This window comes from Pelophylax lessonae, assembly GCF_965119305.1.
Source record: "Pelophylax lessonae genome assembly, chromosome: 10".
NCBI lineage: Eukaryota > Metazoa > Chordata > Amphibia > Anura > Ranidae > Pelophylax > Pelophylax lessonae.
The window spans coordinates 18,898,041-18,920,138 of NC_138777.1; the positions used below are offsets into that span (position 1 = coordinate 18,898,041).

Here is a 22,098-nt window from a genome sequence, read left to right on the forward strand (position 1 = left end):
GTTACGGGCCGGCGCTCAGGCACCACCAACAACAAAGGCCCAATTTCAGTTTCAGTTCCTGCCGATACTAACCTTCCAGGTCCCCATCACTCCAGCAGGTTTGCATAGCTGACACCCAACCTTGGCCAGGTCAGATGACAGCACAGCGCTCCCACTAGATCACTGATAATAACACATACAACACTTGATCTTTGCCAATTTCAAATTGTTATGGAATTTTTAGCAGCAGGGCCCGTTCCTGCGCCCAGCAAGAGTAACTGCAATAGGTTGCGGCGTTCAGGCACCACCAACAACCAAGGCCCAATTTTTTTGCACCTCTATGACAAGTACATGCGATTTCAAATTTGTGTGGAATTTTTAGCAGCAGGGCCCGTTCCTGCACCCAGCAAGAGTAACTGCGAGGGGTTGCGGTGTTCAGGCACCATCAACAACCAAGGCCCAATTTTTCTGCACCTCTATACATGGGATTTCAAATTCGTATGGAATTTTTACTAGCAAGGCCCGTTCCTGCGCCCAGCAAGAGTAACTGTGAGGGGTTGTGGTGTTCAGGCACCACCAACAACCAAGGCCCAATTTTTCTGCACCCGTATGACAAGTACATGCGATTTCAAACTTGTATGTATGTTTGTATATGACATTTTTTCCTTTAGAAATGTCAGTATTGCTGCAACATGCTACATACAGGCACATTAAGGGGACCCCCCCCCAGGCACGAAATTTGAAGGAATTTGTCATTTTTATAGTTTCACTTTAAGCCTCATTAAAATTAGTAAATCACTGCTCCTTTAAAAATTATTGTTTTTAAAAAAAATTTTGCATTGCGATATGTTTCCCAGGTCAGTACCCGGACCCCCATACATTTTTTTTGGGCAATAACTTGCATTTAAGCATTCAAAATTAGGCCGTATGATTTTTGACGTTCGAGTCCCATAGACTTCAATGGAGTTCGTTTGTTCGGACAAACTTTTCCCCTGTTCGTGGTGTTCTGGTGCGAACCGAACAGGGAGGTGTTCGGCTCATCAGTACACCTGTATGGATTTACGAAAGTTGTAATACAATGTAAATCAATACATAATGTAATTTGTGGAAATATTTCTACGCTAGGGAGACACAGCTTCTATGTACAGCCAAACATAATACCAAATAGCTGTATATGGCTGTAGGTGGGTTTATGCTGCTTCTTGCATAAACCTAAGCATGCGTAAAGCCATACGACCCCCGGATGGAGACTATCTGCATCCAGGATTGTATGCCTGTACACAAGCACGGGTTTAGCCAAGAAGCAAATACAGCGGAAGTTGCCATTTCAGGCATACAACGTAAACTGCAAGAGTATTTCCAATCCAGGTATACACAGCTGTCATTTACAGCTGACCACAGTAATCAATGGCTTTGGGTGGGTTTACCCAGCTAGTGTGTAAACCTGCCCATGCGTAAAGACCGTCTATCTGCCTCCAGGGTTGTACACCTGCATGCATGCGTGAATAAATGCAAGTAGCAATGACACGTGTAGCGCCCTCCGAGTTAGGGTGTAGTATAACAGCCAAATTTAGTTTAGCTCCTCTGTAGCCAGTGGAGCAGTGGTTGATTATTTTACCCTGCTTGGTGTTTCACAGGCTGCTGGTCTGATTATTTCTTACTCTTTCTGTCTCTCTGCCCCCCTACCCCTTGATCACATTGCTGCCTTCTACCGAAAATGCACCAGCTCTCTGCCCCCTCCCTTTGGATCACACTGCTGCCTTTCGCACACAATGCTCTGGCTCTCTGCCCCCCCTCCCCCTGGATCTCACTGCTGCGTTATACACACAATGCTCCGGCTCTCTGTGCCCCTCCCCCTGGATCGCACTGATGCCTTATACACACAATGCTCCATCTCTCTGCCCCCCCTCCCCCTGGATCTCACTGCTGCGTTATACACACAATGCTCCGGCTCTCTGTGCCCCTCCCCCTGGATCACACTGCTGCCTTATACACACAATGCTCTGGCTCTCTGCCCCCCTCCCCGTAGATCACACTGATGCCTTATACACACAATGCTCCATCGCTCTACCCCCCTCTCAATGCTCCATCTCTCTGCCCCCCCCGTCCCCCTGGATCTCACTGCTGCTTTATACACACAATGCTCCATCTCTCTGCCCCCTCCCCCTGGATCTCACTGCTGCTTTATACACACAATGCTCCGGCTCTCTGCCCCCCTCCCCCTGGATCTCACTGCTGCCTTATACACATGTAGCCTGGTCGCACACGGCTGGTGTTGTTGAAACTGTTATTTGTTATTAAAGTTCTGCAAAGACAGTGACTTTGCATTATGGGAGGTGTCGTTTCGGGAGGAGCCAGGACCATAGACTGCTATGTGAAGGGACTCATCTCCCAGGGAGCAATGTGACTCGCGGAGCCTGCTGGGAGTGTCTTTATAAAGGGGGGCGGGATCCAATTTAGCTCTCTTGCCTCGAGGACAGCGCGCTGTAAAGAAGGGGAAGAGCTGCTGCAGTTCGCAGAGGAGTAGGCCGGAGGCCTAGTGTCGGACACCGGAGCTGAGGCGGGCGGTGTGTGTACGCGGAGGAGACTCGGTAGTGTGACCGAGCGGAAGGTCGTTTAACAGATCGAGGGAGTCGCTGAGCAGAGCGGGGCCTGGTTGCAGCGAAGAGCAGAGTTCCTAGTTTGGGTGAGAGATATCCAGTATCGGCATCTACATCAATCACAGACCTAGACTGAGTCAGGGCAGGAATGCCAAACTGTTTTAATGAGAAGGCCATACTGAGTTATAGAAATACCACTGGACACTGCAGTTACATATAGTGCGACGTGGGTGAATTATACCTTAAGCCCTCTGTCCAGTCCTAGGCTGTTAGCCTGTTAAGAAGCATCCAGATCTGTTTTGCATTCATCTCTGTGGATTACAATTATTGACTACTTTGGGGATTACAGTTCATCATCACCTTTGTTTGGATTACAATTACTTTCCTGGGATTGATTGAGGATTCCTTGCCGGTGAAGATTAGTGAGGCCTCACTCTCCAGGAGACCCTTGCAATTCAGTATAAATTAGTACACAGAGTGCACTCTGATAACTGAGCTAGTATTGTTATACTGTTCATTCTATGTTATTCATTAAGTGAAGTCAATCTGAATTTGTGGTCACTCTCTATATAAACTCAAATATTCGGTGTGTTATTATTGTTGCTGAACGCAGTCCTCTAGCATATATATGTACTCATTTACATATATATGTGTGGTCTGTGTTCCAGATCCTGAGTGCTGAACTCTATCAAACTCCTTAGTTGAGAACTCAGGATCTATCTCTTTGGCAACCTTTGCATTATTTTAGATTCTGTTTGTATACTATTGTTTTATTTCAAATCTAAAAGCAGTAAATTTGTTCTTTCACTGCAATACAATTTAACATGACAGAACAAATAGTGTCAGTTGGGTCGGAGCAGGCTCAGGCTGAAAGAAGTGAAGAGGATATACTTACATTAAGCCACTCCTTTGGGAGCAGGGCTACACACACAATGCTCCGGCTCTCTGCCCCTGGATCACACTGCTGCTCTTTGCCCACAATGCTCCGGCTCTCTTCCCCTCTCCCCCTGGATCACACTGATGCCTTATACACACAATGCTCCAGCACTCTGCCCCCCTCCCCCTGGATCACACTGATGCCTTATACACACAATGCTCTGGCCTTTTCCCCCCACCCCCTGGATCTCACCGCTGCCTTATACACACAATGCTCCATTTCTCTGCCCCCCTCCACCTGGATCTCACTGCTGCCTTATACACACAATGCTCCGGCTCTCTACTCCCCTCCCCCTGGATCACATTGCTGCCTTATACACACAATGCTCCGGCTCTCTACCCCCCTCCCCCTGGATCACACTGATGCCTTATACACACAATGTTCCATCTCTTTGCCCCCCCCCCAGATCACACTGCGGCCTTATACACACAATGCTCTGGCTCTCTGCCCCCACCCCCTAGATCTCACTGCTGCCTTATACACACAATGCTCAATATCTCTGCCCCCTCCCCTTTGGTTTCACTGCTGCCTTATATACACAATGCTGTGGCTCTCTACCCCCCTCCCCTTGGATCACACTACTGCCTTATACACACAATGCTCTGGCTCTCTGCCCCCCTCCCCCTAGATCACACTGCTGCCTTATACACACAATGCTCAGGCTCCGGAAATACAGAGGAGGCAACAGGTATCAATTGACTGTCAGCGTGCATTGAACAAGACTGGAAACAATATTGGGCAGTATACATGCGCTACAATGTTGACTTGCGGCAGAATCCCTGGGGACCACCAACATTTTCTCATGGACCATCAGTGGTCCAGGGACCACTGGTTGGCGATGCTGTTCTAGAGGGTCCTGCAATTGCAGTGGGAGGAAAGCAGAAGGGCAATCTGAATATTTATGGGGACCCTGCCAATCCCTTGGGAGGTGTGCCCAGTAGGTGGTTGGAGAGCCCATATTAAGTCTGGCGCTTGGAGCAGTAGGGGAGTTGGTCCTGGGTCCCATCCTGTAGGAGGAGCCCCTAAGGGCAGTCTGCTGGAACGTTGCTGAAGGGTCATCAAGCCTAGAATGGATTTTTGGTCTTGAGAGCTTGCTGAAGAATACCGGTGGAAGTAGGGGGAAAGGTGTCCAGTTGAAAATTTGCATTATTTAGTTTTTTTTTTTGCTTTGCCTATCCTTGCTGCATACAAAACACATTAAACGCAAGTTTCTGAAATCTGCCTTTATTTGATGCAAAAACCACATCAATGTACAGCAATAAAAATGACAGTGAAAACATCTCGGAAATGGTCGATCTATCATAGTCATAAAAATGCTAAAAATGTCCATGCTATGCCAATTTTTATCATTTGTACTTTTTGTTTGTCCTTTAAATAATTTAAAAACATGAGAATATTCCCCTCCCCCACGGGTCGCAGGGATGATGCTATTTACAAACAGATCTTCTCTGAAAGGAGGGCGGGAAAATAATTGGTGAGAAAACCAATGCGGGTTTTGTACTTGATGATGGGTAAGCATGGGCAAAGCGAGATGGCGATAATATATGGCGTACAAATATTCAGGTTTCTGCATGAACAAACCAAATTCAGAACCATTTCATCGTTTTTTGATGCTCCTAATAAATGTGGAGCGATGGCAAACCTAATTTGGGAACTTGATCCATTTAAAGTGGAAATCCGGGTAACACCGAATGTGAAAAGGTTTACCCACCAAATACTTAGTCTGTCCATTTAATGACGTGGGTACCCCTACCACACTGCATAGCTAGGTCGGTGACCCTAATTTTCTCCACCACAGTTAAAGAATAAAGCATGGTCACTGACTCACCCCCAGTCTCCCGATTGGACAGTGAAGGCATGTGACCGAGCCATCCTTAAAGCCCAACTGAACTTTTGGCTTGGATCAGCTAAATACCCTCCAGGTGCATCAAAATAAAAGTTGTTTAGTGCTGCATTCACATTATAGTGTTTTGTAAATGGGCGTAATATCTTGTGTGTTTTTGGGCGTGGAGACGTAACGCGCTGGGGCAGTTTATTAACGTCAGTGGGCTGCCTTATGTACAACAGACACGGCAAAATTGCTCATGCGTCTTTTTAACCCCTAGGTGCCGATGGGGTTAAAATTATTATTATATTATAAAGTTATTATTCCTTTAGTTTGGCTTTTGGAATTTACAAATGCAGCAATTTAGAAATTGGATGAAAGGTTTAGCACTGAGAAACACTTTTTGAAAGATAAATAGTGCACTTTATATATCTATAAAAATATAGATCAGACCAAAATGAGGAACAAATGAGGAGGAAAGTGGGACTTTATTCCAAATCAGGGACAGTCCCTCGAAATCAGGGACCGTTGGGAGCTATGAGTGTTACCTTGACTGGTCTGCATTTAAATACAGCCTGCCTAGGAACACCCCCCCTCCAGACTGACACTCCACCAAACAAGGGCATGTGATATTTGCATAACTCCTCCCAAGAGCCGGCCCACTGCTTTCATCAGGTCTGAAGGCTCCTGGAAGGAGTACTGAGGCAGGGTGCTGTGATGTTTTCAGGAAGCACTGTACAGCATCCTGCTGGCTCCTCCCACCAGCAATGATCTACCTTGCATTGCATAGAGAAGCACAGCAATCCAGTGAAGACATCACTGGGTCCAAGGGCCAGTTCACACCATAGAAACGCAGTCCAGATGCATTCCAGCATGGGAAATCGGTGCGGTCGGGCGGCGGGGCAATTACAGAGGGAAGCCCTGTGCAGCTCTCTGCAGCAGCTGAAATCCAGTTTCTCCCTCCTCCTGCCAGCTTACAGCTGCTGCAGGGAGAGACACAAACACAGCGCATCGTTCCTGTAATTGCTTCTCCGACACCGATCCCCCTCCCTGTTCTGCCTGCTTCTCATCCCCCCCCCCCCCGTGTGCCCCTTTTTCACTGTGATGCCCTTCCCCCCCCGCAGCGCTGCAGGCTTCCCTGTCCTGTAAAAAAACAAAAGAAAATTGTAAAAAAAAATAATCATTAAACATTTTAATAAATAATTAAAAAAAAATGAAAAACAAAATAATTGTAAAAATTGTTAACATTTAAAAAAAAAAATGTTTTTCCCTTTAAATTCTCTGTTATGTTTGTGTCCGCTAATAATGATTTTTTGTAAAAATATTGTCTTGATAAATTCGGGGGGGGGGGGGGGCTGCCAGGTAGGCTGTACGGGGCCCCCGTGGTTTCTAACAGCAGCCCTGGTGATGCGGGATATAAATACATAAAAATAAGAAAATAAATGATTACATTTATTATAATGTATTATGTATATAATGTATTATGATTGAGGTGAAATCATTTTCTTTTATTACGTTACATTTAATAATGACCCTTTAAGTAGCTGCCACCTGCGACTGTTCTAACGATGACTTTGAAGAAAAATAGTTAAAGGGAGATGGAAGCTGAGAGCGCATGGAAATGGAAGCGGATGAGCTGAGCGTGTCATAAAAAGCACATTTCATCATCTAATACGTCTATAGTATTTATCATATGAATCATCACATTTATTTCAAGTAAAATAGATGCTAACAATGAGAGAAGAGGGAGGCACACCATGGCGGTTTATGTATTCGAGATCCTTCTTGAGGCTACGAGCTGAATGTAGAACAATGGACTGTTACATAGTAATCCTGGGAACTCTGGGCAAAATAAAAAAAAAAAACGACATCTAGGATTTAGGCGTCATGCACACAGGGCATTATTTATTTAATAAATATTCATTAAAATATATTTATTGAATTAAATCCTACAATATAAAAAAAATGCTTGACGCATCTAAATGTGGCTAAATGCCAGATGGTTAATTCATTCCAATGGCCAAAGTAAATTAATATTTATTTAATAAATAATCATTAAAAATATATTTTTTACTCCAGTTTCCTCCCATACTCCAAGGACATGCTGGTAGGTTCATTGGCTCCTGTCTAAATTGGCCGTAGTGTGTGTATGTATGAATGTGAGTTAAGGCTGGTACACAGTTTTTTCTTTTTGGTTCAACCCAGCGATCTCCCCCACTGAGCTGTTGTGTTCTGACAGGAGGATGCTCCGCCCCCCCCCTTTACCAGAACACTCTGGTCATTGGCTGATCGAGATCCGGTCGGCTGCTAGTTGGCTTCTGTCAGACCGGTTGCCATACACATGGGCCGAATGTCAGCCGTTCTTTAATGAGCCAGCCGATGTTGCCAAACATTCGGCCCATTTGTACTAGGATTTATAAGTTTGCCTTGAGATCAAAATGTAAAGTACAACGCGTTTCTCGGGATCCCCTGCTTCATCAGGACCTGGGATATCAAATGCAAAAATGCTGAAACAATATACAAAAAATATATATATTAAATTACATATATAATGAACATATACACATATACGAAAAATAAAGAAAAAATTGTTATCAAATGTCCTATACCCACTTTGTTTTTTCCTTCCCCTTCTCCTCTCTTTCCAAAGTGGGTATAGGACATCAAAATGTAAAGTAGAACTCGTTTTGCGGGATCACCTGCTTCATCAGGACCTGGGATATCAAATGCAAAAATGCTGAAATAAAATACAAAGCGTATTTTGATTGGTTTGCGCAAAAGTTATCGCACCTACAAACTAGGGCAAAGATTTATGTCATTTTTATTGATTTTTTTTACTAGTAATGGTGGCGATCTGCGATTTTTAGCGGGACTGCGACATTGCGGCAGACAGATCGGACCCCTAACTGACATTTTTTACACTTTTGGGGGGACCAGTGACATTACTACAGTAATTAGTGCTAAAAATATGCACTGTTACTGTAATAATGATATTGGCAGGTAAGGGGCTAACCAAGTGGGTGATTAAATGTGAGCCTAGGGGAGTGTCTACTAACGGTGGGGGGGAGGATGGGCTTGTGAAATGATCATAGAGACATGTGGTCCTATATAGAAGGATCACAGGCGCTCTGTGATCATTCCAGAGACAAGAACGGACTGCTGTGTTTACAACAGCTGACCGTCCTTCTCTCTCAGCAGGGAGCAATCACGGGTGGCCAGCGGCAATCATGGCCGCCGGTCCCCGTGCATCGGCATCTCCGCTGCCTAGTGGGAGCGAGAGCATGCTACCTGCGGCGGGCGCCCGCCCCCTAGCGCCAGGCGCGCGCTCGCCCCCTAGCGCCAGGCGCGCGATCAACGTAGTCCTACGTCGGTTCACGCAGGCGGGCCTGCCTGCCGCAGTAAAACTGCGGCGGGCTGTCTGGAACTGGTTGATAATGTCATGAACATGCTCACTCCTTTATGTATGTCAGCTGCGGGGTGGGCAAACTCCCACCATCAGTTGGCCTGACAATGACAGCTAGCTTTTGTGTTTGGACCAAACCCAAGCCTAAACCCAAGCTCATCCCTACTTACCAACGACACAGACACAGTTAGGTCCTCCTCATTCAGTGCATGTTTGCAACACGACCCCATTCATTTCTATAGGTACTGTACTTATGGCAGCCCCCAGAAGTGGCTCAGAATATGGATCTTCCAATAGAAATTACCAGGTTTTGGCGCACACGTGCAGAATGAACAGGAGCTGGGTCGGCAGTAATATTACTGGATTTGGGTTGAAGTTAAGGCTGTCTGCACTCAAGGTGGTGGTTAAAGAACAAAGTCACCAAAAATGAAGTGGACCTATAAACCATGTGAATAAAACCTGACTGTTGTTGTCACCCCTGTCATTGTTTATCCCAACCACTGTAACTGTCAATTTTGCTGAACTGTTTAGCCTGTCACCGAAAGTGAAACAAAATAACAGGTTTTCTGGCAGGATCAACTATTGCACTGCCACGTTAATGCTACTGACAGATTTTTAATTTTGCCCATAGTTCTACTTTAATGAAGTGACACCAGGGCTTCGTTCAGGGTCGAAATAGACTCAAACTGCTCCTAGCACACTTGGGCTGTATGTTCCTCAGCTCCAGTTCTGCAGTGCCAAGGTTCAACTAAGAGAAATAAAAAATGGGTACATTTACATTTTTACATTTTTTCCAGAGAGATATAATGCAAAAGCCTAAACAGGTCCTAAGACTGGGTTCCTGAATAAACAATATATATGATTATGTATGCTAAAGCATGCGTCCTGTTCATATCGTCCAACATGTCTGTGAAGGTTCTCATTCATCCAGGTCATGGCAGGGCCATCCTAATAGATAGCATCATGGGCCACTGGGCAAAGTAATGCACTGGGGCCCCTACCAACCTGCCCCCAATTTATGCAAATACTCTCAAGAATTTAAGTATAAATAGTTGAATTAAACATATAAATATTAGTACTTTCAATAAAATCGATTTTAAACAATAAAAAAAACTTGACATAAATCAAAGACTAATCAACACAAAGGGCACGGTGGGGGGTGGGGGACGACAGAAGGGCACAGTACAGGGGGAGTCAGGAGGGCACACTACTTTGCTCAGGGGGGCAAAGTACAGGTTCTGGGATGTGGCCATCCCGGGACAGATTATTGAAAAGTGTGACTGTCCCAGCAAATCCGGGACAGTTGGCAAGTATGATGTAATGCAAGACTATTATGTACCTGGGGCCCCTGGGCAATACCCAGGGGTGCCCATGCATTAAGAAAGCCCTGGGTCTTGGTATACTGTAGCTAATAGTACTTAGTACTTTCAATTGCCCTGGTTCTAGAATTTTGACAACATTTTCCCACTCATTTTAGTAGCTTCCTCAGTGTTTGGAACATACCTCAACATTTTGGTCAAGAGAGGACAATTGGTTTGCAAAAGACGTGAAAGAGACCCCTTTGCATCAAACTGGAACAACTGTCTCTCAATACCATTAGTCATCCAGATATAATGCTATTTTAATATCTTTATCCCAGGATAATGACAAAAGTTCACACCTTCATCTATATAGAAGAAACAATGAACACCTATCCAGATTTTCCTGGTATGGAAATAAAACAGGATGGCTTCACAAACTTTTACACCCCCCATTATGTTCATGGACAAACTGCTTTGACACATGAGATTTGATTCAGGTGACTGGCAAACCTGTGTGGATATAATGGTAGGGTATGTTCCCAACACTCAATAGAACTCAAAAAGTGGCATGGATAGGCTACAAAACCTCTTCAACATTACAGATCAAGTCCAGTTGAATGAGACCAACTACTAACAGATATACCATAACCTGGATATAGGAGAACCTTCAGACCAGCCTCAGAACTTAAGAAGCAACATTACAGAATATGTCTATTGAAGAGACAAGAACTCACTGCTCAAGGTGGTGTAATTGCCTGATGACTCACACCGGTGCATGCCCCGACTCCCCTTTGTGGAAACTTGATAAAGGAAAAGGAATTGGCAGCACTCCAGGTTGAGTCAAAATCCAGATTTATTGACTGGACATCCAAATATGACAATCGTGACAATCGATTGTCATATTTGGATGTCCAGTCAATAAATCTGGATTTTGACTCAACCTGGAGTGCTGCCAATTCCTTTTCCTTTACACAGAATATGTCTAGTTAAAGGTGACTAACCACAACTACTCATATCATCCAACTTTCTTTTTTTGGCAGGATAGATGGTGGGGCTTATAAAATGGGTGTGAATGTCCCTTTAAGGGTAACTCAATTTGCATCTAAACTATTGCCCTGTTATCCAGGAAGCGATAGCAGAATAGCCCCTAGGACAACGATACAAAGGTTTCATGATCCTTCAATACCTCAGAACTTAGAATGTGATTTCATACCCGAATTATCTTTAACAGCAGCTGCTTGCAAATGGAGTTTATGGAGGGGGGCTTAGGTAGTATAGGAGCTAGGTCAATTGGAAAAGAAACTGGGGCTTAACATCAACTTTCCAAAATACTCTATCAACCTAAAAACAAAAATTAGTTCCTATATTTTCTACCCACTTCTTTGCAGCACACAATCGTATCAAATACTACAGGTGCTCTTTACAGAGAAGTTCACCTGATGACTAATGATGAGCTGATAAATTTGGCTGCTTTCAAACTCAGAAAAATCAACCAAAACTACCCTTTTGTAATGTATATGTTGGCAAAATAATGTTATCACAAGATATAAGAAGGATTATTTGCCATGAACCAATTTTTCATTGCCTGAAGCCTTGGACCCGACTGTGGTAAGCCCCTATTGACCTTATAAAAGTCAGTACCGGACAAAATCTTGCTAATTACTGTGTGAGAGATCACAGAGTAGCTGTTCAATTTATCAATGAGTAGGGGGAGGCAGGTTTATGAGCAGCCCTTATTTGTGGACCTTGCTTAATGCAGGGAAAAAAAGTGCTTGCTAGGAGAGGGGACACTTTGAGGATTATCATTTAGAAAGCCATGGATATACCTGTGATTCAAGTGAAAATCCCCCTAAATATTTTTTATATCCATAAGGCTTTAGGAATTGTGGTTTCAAATGATTACATTTAAAAACATCGCAATGTTAAAGTAGAATTGTGGCCAGGCTACAGACATTTAATATTTACTGATTGTATTTTCCTATATTTCCTACTTTCAAACAAGCCCTCACTGACCTCTGTAGCTACAGTCACTCTGAAGTAATTCATCCTCAAAGTTTTGCATCTGGAGCTTCTCAATTTTACTTTCGTTTTCACAATGTAGTTTAGTTCTCCCCCTCCCAGTCTTCTAATCCCTATTGTAAACACAGTTCAGGTTCACAGGTATATATAATTTGATCAGCATTGGACTTGGTACTTTCTTATTGTTAGTTGATACGAGTGCCCACACTACCACCCACTGGTTTCTCGTCTTTTTTTAATAGTTTATAACAAGTTCACAGGAAGAGGGGGGGAAACAGAGTGCTGAGCCCTTGTTTCATTTTCTTTCCACTGTGAAATTTAGGAATAAATTGCTTCACAGTGGCTATATTGACAGAGGTCAGTGAGGAATTCTTTTAAAGCCTATTTACTGCTTGTTAAGAATATGTAAATATTTGTCCATAGCCCAACCAAGTTCTACTGAGACTCCCTAAGACATCAAAACACTGTGCAGATCCTTCATAAAGGCCCATCTGATCAAACAAACAATACCTAAGAATCTTCCTTGAGTCCATCATAGCATGAAGGCCTGTGCCAATGTGTTTTCATAAGTCCGGGAACTCCTTGCTTTGCTTACGGCAAACATTTGGGATGTTGAAGGCACAACCCCAACTTGCCTTTAGTTGGCTATGCAAAATATTTACGGCAAACATTTGGGATGTTGAAGGCACAACCTCAACTTGCCATTATTGGCACAAAACACACCCACTTTAGGAAGTCCCAGTTAGTGTTGGCAAAATGGAACCTACCCCGCCAAAGTAGAAACTGGTAAGTATTGGAATTGTTAATGTTGGCTACTAAAATTTTGTGCGTCTCTTTGCCTAAGCTTATAAATGTACACTATACAGCCAAGCATGGACACCAGACCATCATTGCTTTATGAACTTGATGAGCTTGTTGGACATCGTATTCCAAAATCATGGGCGTGAATAATGAGTTCCTCGTTACGGCTATCTCCTCGTTACTGCTATACCAGCCTCTACCCTTCTGGGAAGGCTTTCCACAAGATTTTGGAGTATGTCTTTGGGAATTTCTGCTCAATAAACCAAAGGAGCATTTGTTAGATCAGGTACTGATGTTGGAAAGAAGACCTGGCTCACACTTGGTGTTCAGTAATGTTGAGGTCAGGGCTTTGTGTAGGTCAGTTCCATTACTCCACACCAAACTGGTCAAACCATGTCTTTATGGAACTTTGTGCATGAGGGCACAGTCATGTTGGAACAGAAAAAGAATTTCCCCAAAACTGTCCACAAGGAAGGGCACAATTGTCTATTATGTCTTTGTATGCTGTAGCATTAATCGTACCCTTCACTGGAGATACCTGAACCCAATAATTTGGAGAGAGGACCACATACCTTTGGCCATAGAGTATACATAGTAAGTTAAAATCCCTGACGAAGACTAATGCCATTTCATGGACCACATTTGTCTGTCACGCCTCAACCGAAAGTTTTTCACAAGCTCATATGTTTTGTAAACAACATGTAGTATAGAATATTTATATAGTTTTTTTTTGTAATTTTTCATTTTTTTTTTGTTTTATAAACACAAACCTCCAACATTTGGGGGGATTAAGGGCGTAAGTCCCTAAAAGGACCCTCACCAAAACATTATCCGTCTTTCACAAGATGAGGTAATAAGCGCAAAGCCGCATGAGACAACTAAACTCTTGATACGGAGGTTTGAATTGTTGGTGAATCATGTGACACAGTATTCGGTAGTTAAAAATGTAAAAACGGTTCAGAAAAAGGCAAAAAAGTACTTTATCGGCATAAAGACATTACGTGACTGCTCGATGTTGGAAAGTTCAACACTGCAGACAAAAGCAAGTTATAATTATTCTTTTTTTTTTTCTTACTCCCAGAAAAATAGTAAACTTAAAAGCACAAATGTTTTTTTTTTTTTTTGATTTTTTTCCTTCTCTATAGAGTCTTGTTACAAACTGATCTGATTCTCTATTTACAGTAGAAATAGTTTTTTTGGTGAGCTAATGTCCCATGTCATGAAATAACGTTGAAACTTGAAGGCGTGTGTCGGGTCCTAAACATTGACGTTGGTGAGATAAAGATGGTCTTTCGGACCTGCCCTTAAAAAATAGAAACACAAAAAAGTCTCTGTTTAGGCCGTAGAGTTACCGTTCGTTGTTTAGCTACACTGGACGCATTTGAAGTTTTGGGTCACGTGGAAGGTCCGGGCCTATTCCTCTACGGTGCAGCAGTTTTGTTTGACAAACAAGCTCAGGACATGGTGGACAAACTGATACTGTTCGCTGGTTTGAATCATTCCTCCCCTAGAAAGGAAAACAAATAGGTAACAGATAAGTAAAACTGCTGCACATGTCCCATATTTCATGTAGTATTCAGGGAATTCTATCTAACAAATGTTTAAAGAAGATATCCAGGTATGTTATATTTTTACCAGCTTGGACCAATGTATGTATATTGTATGACCAATGTATGCATGACTATGTATACAGTTGTGTTCAAAATAATAGCAGTTCAACATCACTAACCAGATCAATCACTGTTTTTGGTCTAAATTATATTTCTACATAGCAAACCATTTACTAGTAGGTGCAGGGGCTGACTGGTAAAAGGGGGCAAGCACAAACCAGAGGCCCACGGTGCAGCAACTCGGCCCCTCTCCCACTCTCTCTCTTCCTGGCCTCCTCCTGATCCCCATTCCAGGCTGAAGCTCCGCTCCAGGTACTCATAGTTACACAGTTACAGACATCAGTCCATCCAGTTCAACCTATGATGTGTGTGTGTTTGCTGTTAGCCGTACATCGTATACCCCTGTATGTTGTGGTCTCTAAGGTGCCCATCTAATAGTTTTTTTAAACTACCAATGCTCCCTTCTGATACGACTGCTTGTAGAAGAGAATTCCACATCCCCACTGCTCTGACAGTAAAGAACCTCTTACGTATTTTTAGCTTAAACCGTTTTCCTCAAGTTTTAGTGAGTGGCCCCGTGTCTTATTGTATTTCCTTTCTCTGAATAGTTTGTTCCTTATGCTAGGGTTCGCCAGTACAGTATTTGTACATCGTTATCAAATACCCCTTCAATCGTCTCTTCTCCAGAGAGAATAAGTTCAGTGCTTGTAGTCTTTCCTCATAGCCGATGCCCTCCATTCCCCTAATTATTTTTGTTGCCCTTCTCTGGACTCTCTCCAGTTCCAGCACATCCTTCCTGAGGACCGGTGCCCAGAACTGGACAGCATACTCCAGATGTGGCCGGACCAGAGTCTTGTAGAGTGGGAGAATAATCTCTTTATTTCTGGAGTGAATCCCCTTTTTTATACATCCCAGTATTCTGTTGGCTTTGCTTGCAGCGGCTTGGCATTGCAAGCCACTGCCAAGCCTCTTGTCTACCAGTACCCCCAGGTCCTTTTCCATCCTAGACTCACCCAGAGGTTTCCCCCCCAGAGAGTAGCTTGCTTTCGCATTACTGATGCCCAGGTGCATACTGATCAAGTCCAGGTTCCCCACCTGGCCAGCAGGGGGCAGTTGGGGGGAGCTGGGACAACTCGGTCAGGGCTGGCTGGGGGAGGAGAGTCACCAGTGATGCATGGAACTGGCCTCTGCTCAGACACAGTTTACGCTAGGGCTGGGGAATATAATCGAAAGATCGATGCATCGCGATTCGACCCTTCGCGATTCTGCATCGATGCGGGCTGCCGGCATAATCGATTATACGAAGTGACGTCATCAGCCGCGGCCACGCCCTATCGCGCAAGGGAAAAAAAAAATCGCAAGATCGGCAGCTGATTGGTGGGTTAGTGGCGGGAGCTTAATAAAAAGGCTCCGCCCCTCCCCTTCCGTCTCTTTGACCTGGGCAGAGGCGCAGCAAGACATCCCCCGCGTGTATCGGCGTCCCACCTGCGGCCTTGCAGAAGCCAGCCAGCCATCCAAGCCAGAAGCCGCCAGTCCAGTGAGTCCACACACAGGAGTGAGGAGCCCCAAGTGCGTCCCCATCGCAGCCAGCCAGCACCGCCAGCCTCACCTCACCGTAGCCGACAGGCCCTGGAGGCCCAGCCGCCACGCCACTGCCAGTGACGCCAGCCGCCCGCCACAGAGCCCAGAGAGCAGCACAGCACCTGTCCTCCTCTGCAATGCAGTGCACAACAACCCACACAGTTACACAGCAGGTATGTCCGAATAAATTGTGTAATCATTCATGGGGGTCTCTCGTCTGTATCTCTGGGGGATGTCTGTGATGGGGGGGGGCCTGGGACAGGGGACGGTCGGTCGGGGCCCGGAGGTACTGTTCTGCTGTGGCAGACTGGCAGCCAGGGGGGTCAGTCAGTGTCAGTGGGGGCCTGTGGGGGTCTCTGTCAGTGTCAGTCAGCTATGGGGGTCTGGGCAAGTGGGGGACTCACTCAGTGTTTGTCAGTGCTGTGGGGGATTGGGGAAGGTGTGGGGGACATCCAGGTCTCTGTCAGTGTGGGGGTCTGGGCAAGGGGGGGGACTTACTCTCAGTGTTTGTCAGTGCTGTGGGTAACGTTTTCTGTAAAGTAAGTGACATAAAAGTGACATAAGTGAATTGATAAGCTTAAAGCTTATATTTGTAACTCCCCTCTAGCAGCCAATCCATCAACTCACTTGAGTTGACTGGCAGTTGCAGAGGGAAACAAACATCACGGTGAACATGGAAGTTATGCAGCAGTCCACTATTGCCAGGTTCCCCCTTGATGTTTGCTACTAGTCAGGAAGTGCTCTGTTTTGTAGAGGACAGGTTATGGCACACCTGGAATTTATTGCAATGCATATGCACATAAAAGGATTTATATATAATGTTTTGTGGGAATTTATGATGACCATTTTCACAAGAATATTAGCTTGGCTGGCTGGCTTCTTCTATCTTGGCTTGCCTTAAAGTACAACTATAGGCCAAACTTTATCCATAATCCAAAAAGTTTTGCCTTTAGTTGTACTTTAAATGGTGGTAGGCCTGGCTTATATTAATATTTTCTTTTATGAAGCAGTAAACTGCACTACTACGGTTTTTTACTAATTTTACTGTTACTTCTAGTAAAATACTAGTGTTGTTGTCTGTCTCTGCTATGCTGTTTGCATTTTCAGACCTTCCTATATGTTTGCAGTGCAAGTGCACTAAAGTATGCAGGGCTTGCAGGCCATGACAGGGTCCAGGAAAGTGTCCTTTGAAGCAAATGAAAATAAAAAGGATTCTTTTATTTGTGACTGCTTGATTGTTTGTTTTTTTTGATAAAGTTTTGAAAACCATTGGGCAGTGGGCTGGGCATGGGCATTGGGCAGTAATCGTGATTCATCGTGATGCATCGCGGAATCGAATCGTATCGAATCGCGACCCTAATAATCGTAATCGCATCGAATCGTGAGGTAAGTGAAGATGCGCAGCCCTAGTTTACGCCATCCATGCTGGGGGGGTCCTGCACTTTTTCCTTGTCTTCATCCCGCACTCAGTAGGTCAGCGGAAGGAACTTTTTACTTCTCTTCACCAGGAATCCTTTAGGCATGTCTGTGGCAGAAGCAGTGCAGCCTTTTTACGGGGCTTTAGAAAGGCCCGGGGGGCAATTGCCCTCCTGCCCCCTGGGCCAGTCCTCCTCTGTAGTAAAGTAATAGAAAACCAACAGACCCAACATTAATGACATGCATGCTTGTGCTGATTCTGTGTAACTGAATCATTAATTAAAAGGGGTGTAATCAAAATCATAGCAGTGTGGAGTTCAATTAGTGAGGTCATTCAGTCTGTGAAAAAACAGGTGTCAAACAGGTGGCCCTTTTTTAAGGACAAAGACAGCAAATGTTGTACATGCTGGGTATAATGTATTTCTCTCTGAGAAATCTGAGTAAAATGTGTCGTTCTAGACAATGGTCAGAGGAGCAGCGTACTTTGGTTAAAAAGTTGATTGGCGAGGGGAAAACATATAAAGAAGTGCAGTTAATGATAGGCTGCTAAGCTAAAATTATCTCAAATGCTTTAAATTGGCAACCAAAACCAGAAAGGTGTGGAAGAAAATGGAAAACTACCATTCGAATGGATTGAAGAGTAGCCAAAATGGCAAAGACTCGGCCAATGATCAGCTCCAGGGTGATGAAAGAAGGTGTAAAGTTACCTGTGAGTATTGTAAAAATTAGAAGACGACTATGTGAAGCCAAGCTAACGGCAAGAGACCAAGATCAACTTGTACCAGAATGATGGGAAGAGAAGAGTGTGGAGAAGGAAAGGAACTGCTCATGATCCAAAGCATACCACCTCATCCAGTGGCGTACCAATGGGGGGGGGGCGGGGGTGCGGCCCGCCCCGGGTGCCACGCTCTGGGGGGTGTCAGCCGGTGTCCTGCCAGTGTGTTCAGACAGATCTGGCAGTGTGAAGGCAGCTGCAGTGGCAGCTTCTTCAGTCCGTGCTGCTAGCGGGGGGGGCGGAGCCGCGGCGGGAATAAGGGGGCGGAGCCGCGGCGGGAATAAGGGGGCGGAGCCTCGGTGGGAAGAAGGGGCGGAGCCTCAGTGGGAAGAAGGTGAGTGCCCATTGCCCAAGTGTGTGTGCTGGATCGGAGGGGGATGGGGAAGCTGCATATAGAGGAATTCATCTTTCCCTATTCTTTCTGCAGCTGCTGAATAACTGATTCTCCTCCTCTCCCTCCTGCAGGAAGAATAGGGAAAGATCAATTCCTCTATATGCAGCTGCCCCATCCCCCTCCAATACAAGTTCTTTTGCTGACCCCCCCTTTTCTTTAGCCCCCCCCCCCATGCTCTTCAGCTCCCCACAGTGCTTTCTCCCGCCGCCCAAGTGCTCCCTTTTCCCCCGTGCTCTCCACCCCCCTGATTTTCCCTGCCCACCCCCCAAGTGCTCCCTGTCCCCCGCAGTGCTCTCCACCCCCCTGGTTTTCCCTGCCCACCCCCCCAAGTGCTCCCTGTCCCCCCCCAGTGCTCTCCACCCCCCTGGTTTTCCCTGCCCGCCCCCCAAGTGCTCCCTGTCCCCCCCGTGCTCTCCACCCCCCTGGTTTTCCCTGCCCTCCCCCCAAGTGCTCCCTGTCCCCCGCAGTGCTCTCCACCCCCCTGGTTTTCCCTGCCCGCCCCCCAAGTGCTCCCTGTCCCCCCCCAGTGCTCTCCACCCCCCTGGTTTTCCCTGCCCACCCCCCAAGTGCTCCCTGTCCCCCGCAGTGCTCTCCACCCCCCTGGTTTTCCCTGCCCACCCCCCAAGTGCTCCCTGTCCCCGCAGTGCTCTCCACCCCCCTGGTTTTCCCTGCCCACCCCCCAAGTGCTCCCTGTCCCCCCCAGTGCTCTCCACCCCCCTGGTTTTCCCTGCCCACCCCCCAAGTGCTCCCTGTCCCCGCAGTGCTCTCCACCCCCCTGGTTTTCCCTGCCGCCCCCCAAGTGCTCCCTGTCCCCCCCAGTGCTCTCCACCCCCTGGTTTTCCCTGCCCGCCCCCCAAGTGCTCCCTGTCCCCCCCAGTGCTCCCCACCCCCCTGATTTTCCCTGCCCACCCCCTCCCCCCAAGTTCTCCCTGTCCCCCCAGTGCTCTCCACCCCCCTGATTTTCCCTGCCCACCCCCCCAAGTGCTCCCTGCCCCCCCCCGTGCTCTCCACCCCCATGGTTTTCCCTGCTCGCCCCCCAAGTGCTCCCTGTCCCCCCCAGTGCTCTCCACCCCCTGCACCTTCCAACCCCCCTACAATGCTTTCCAAACCCCCTATTAATTCTCTACAGCCCCCCCCCCCCACCGTGCCCTTCAACTCCTCCAGTGCTCTCTGCTTCGTCTGTGCTCTCCGGCCCCCCTAGTGCTCTTCTATCTTCTATCATGTCCTCAGCCTCTGAGCATCTACTGTATCATGTCTGTAGTCTCTGACCATCTACTGTATCATGTCTGTAGTCTCTGACCATCTACTGTATCATGTCTGCAGTGTCTGACCATCTACTGTATCATGTCCTCAGTCTATGACCATCTACTGTATCATGTCTGCAGTCTCTGACCATCTCCTGTATCATGTCTGCAGTCTCTGACCATCTCCTGTATCATGTCTGCAGTCTCTGACCATCTCCTGTATCATGTCTGCAGTCTCTGACCATCTCCTGTATCATGTCTGCAGTCTCTGACCATCTCCTGTATCATGTCTGTAGTCTCTGACCTTCTCCTGTATCATGTCTTCAGTCTTTGGCCATCTTCTGTATCATGTCTGCAGTCTCTGACCATCTCCTGTATCATGTCTGCAGTCTCTGGCAGTCTTCTGTATCATGTCTGCAGTCTCTGACCATCCCCTGTATCACGTCTGCAGTCTCTGACCATCTACTGTATCATGTCCTCAGTCTCTGACCATCTACTGTATCATGTCTGCAGTCTCTGAGCATCTCCTGTATCATGTCTGCAGTCTCTGACCATCTACTGTATCATGTCTGCAGTCTCTGACCATCTACTGTACTAATGTCTGCAGTCTCTGACCATCTCCTGTATCACGTCTGCAGTCTCTGACCATCTACTGTATCATGTCTGCAGTCTCTGACCATCTACTGTATCATGTCTGCAGTTTCTGAGCATCTCCTGTATCATGTCTGCAGTCTCTGACCATCTACTGTATCATGTCTGCAGTCTCTGACCATCTACTGTATCATGTCTGCAGTCTCTGACCATCTACTGTGTCATGTCTGCAGTCTCTGACCATCACTTGTATCACGTCTGCAGTCTCTGACCATCTACTGTATCATGTCTGCAGTCTCTGACCATCTACTGTATCATGTCCTCAGTCTCTGACCATCTCTTGTATCAAATCTGTAGTCTCTGACCATCTCCTGTATCATGTCTTCAGTCTCTGACCATCTCCTGTATCATGTCTTCAGTCTCTGACCATCTCCTGTATCATGTCTTCAGTCTCTGACCATCTCCTGTATCATGCCCTTAGTCTCTGACCATCTCCTGTATCATGTCTGTAGTCTCTGACCATCTCCTGTATCATGTCTGCAGTCTCTGAATATCTCCTTTAGCAAGTCTCCAATCTATTACTCAAACTTAAAGGGGCACTGTGATGGGGGGCTGTGAAATTTGTGCAAAAAATATATTCTTGAACACATTACAATTTTTTTGTGGGTGTTTTTACATTTTAAAGTTGGGGGGGTGCCAGATATAGGATCCGCCCCGGGTGCCAAATGCTCTAGGTACGCCACTGACCTCATCAGTGAAGCATGGTGGTGGTAGTGTCATGGCGTGGGCATGTATGGCTGCCAATGGAACTGGTTCTCTTGTATTTATTGATGATGTGACTGCTGACAAAAGCAGCAGGATGAATTCTGAAGTATTTTGGGCAATATTATCTGCTCATATTCAGCCAAAAGCTTCAGAACTCATTGGACGGCGCTTCACAGTGCAGATGGACAATGACCCGAAGCTGCGAAAGCAACCAAAGAGTTTTTTTAAGGGAAAGAAGTGGAATGTTATACAATGGCCAAGTCAATCACCTGACCTGAATCCGATTGAGCATGCATTTCACTTGCTGAAGACAAAACTGAAGGGAAAATGCCCCAAGAACAAGCAGGAACTGAAGACAGTTGCAGTAGAGGCCTGGCAGAGCATCACCAGGGATGAAACCCAGCGTCTGGTGATGTCTATGCGTTCCAGACTTCAGGCTGTAATTGACTGCAAAGGATTTGCAACCAAGTATTAAAAAGTGAAAGTTTGGTTCATGATTGTTAATCTGTCCCATTACTTTTGGTCCCTTAAAAAGTGGGAGGCACATATTCAAACTGTTGTAATTCCTACACCGTTCCCCTGATTTGGATGTAAATACCCTCAAATTAAAGCTGAAAGTCTGCAGTTAAAGGACATCTTGTTTGTTTCATTTCAAATCTATTGTGGTGGTGTATAGAGCCAAAAAGATTAGAATTGTTTCGATGTCCCAATATTTATGGACCTGACTGTATGTCGAAGAGGAAATGCCCTTGGAATGGGTGTTTCAACAAGACAATGACCCCAAACACACCAGTAAGCAAGCAGCATATTGGTATCAGACCAACAAGATTAACATTATGGAGTGGCCAGACCAATCC

At 45.8% G+C, this 22,098-nt stretch overlaps 1 protein-coding gene across 1 annotated transcript in view; it reads right to left on the bottom strand.

Moving 5' to 3' along the window:
- Window positions 1-14,255: 14,255 nt before the first annotated feature.
- PTPN5 (protein tyrosine phosphatase non-receptor type 5) overlaps window positions 14,256-22,098 on the bottom strand; it is a 147,774-nt gene continuing 139,931 nt past the window's right edge. Inside the window, exon 13 of the mRNA XM_082269989.1 lies at window positions 14,256-14,372. Within this exon, the coding sequence (XP_082126115.1) occupies window positions 14,279-14,372 (94 nt within the window). The 3' untranslated portion in view covers window positions 14,256-14,278. The remainder of the gene's footprint in view (window positions 14,373-22,098) is intronic.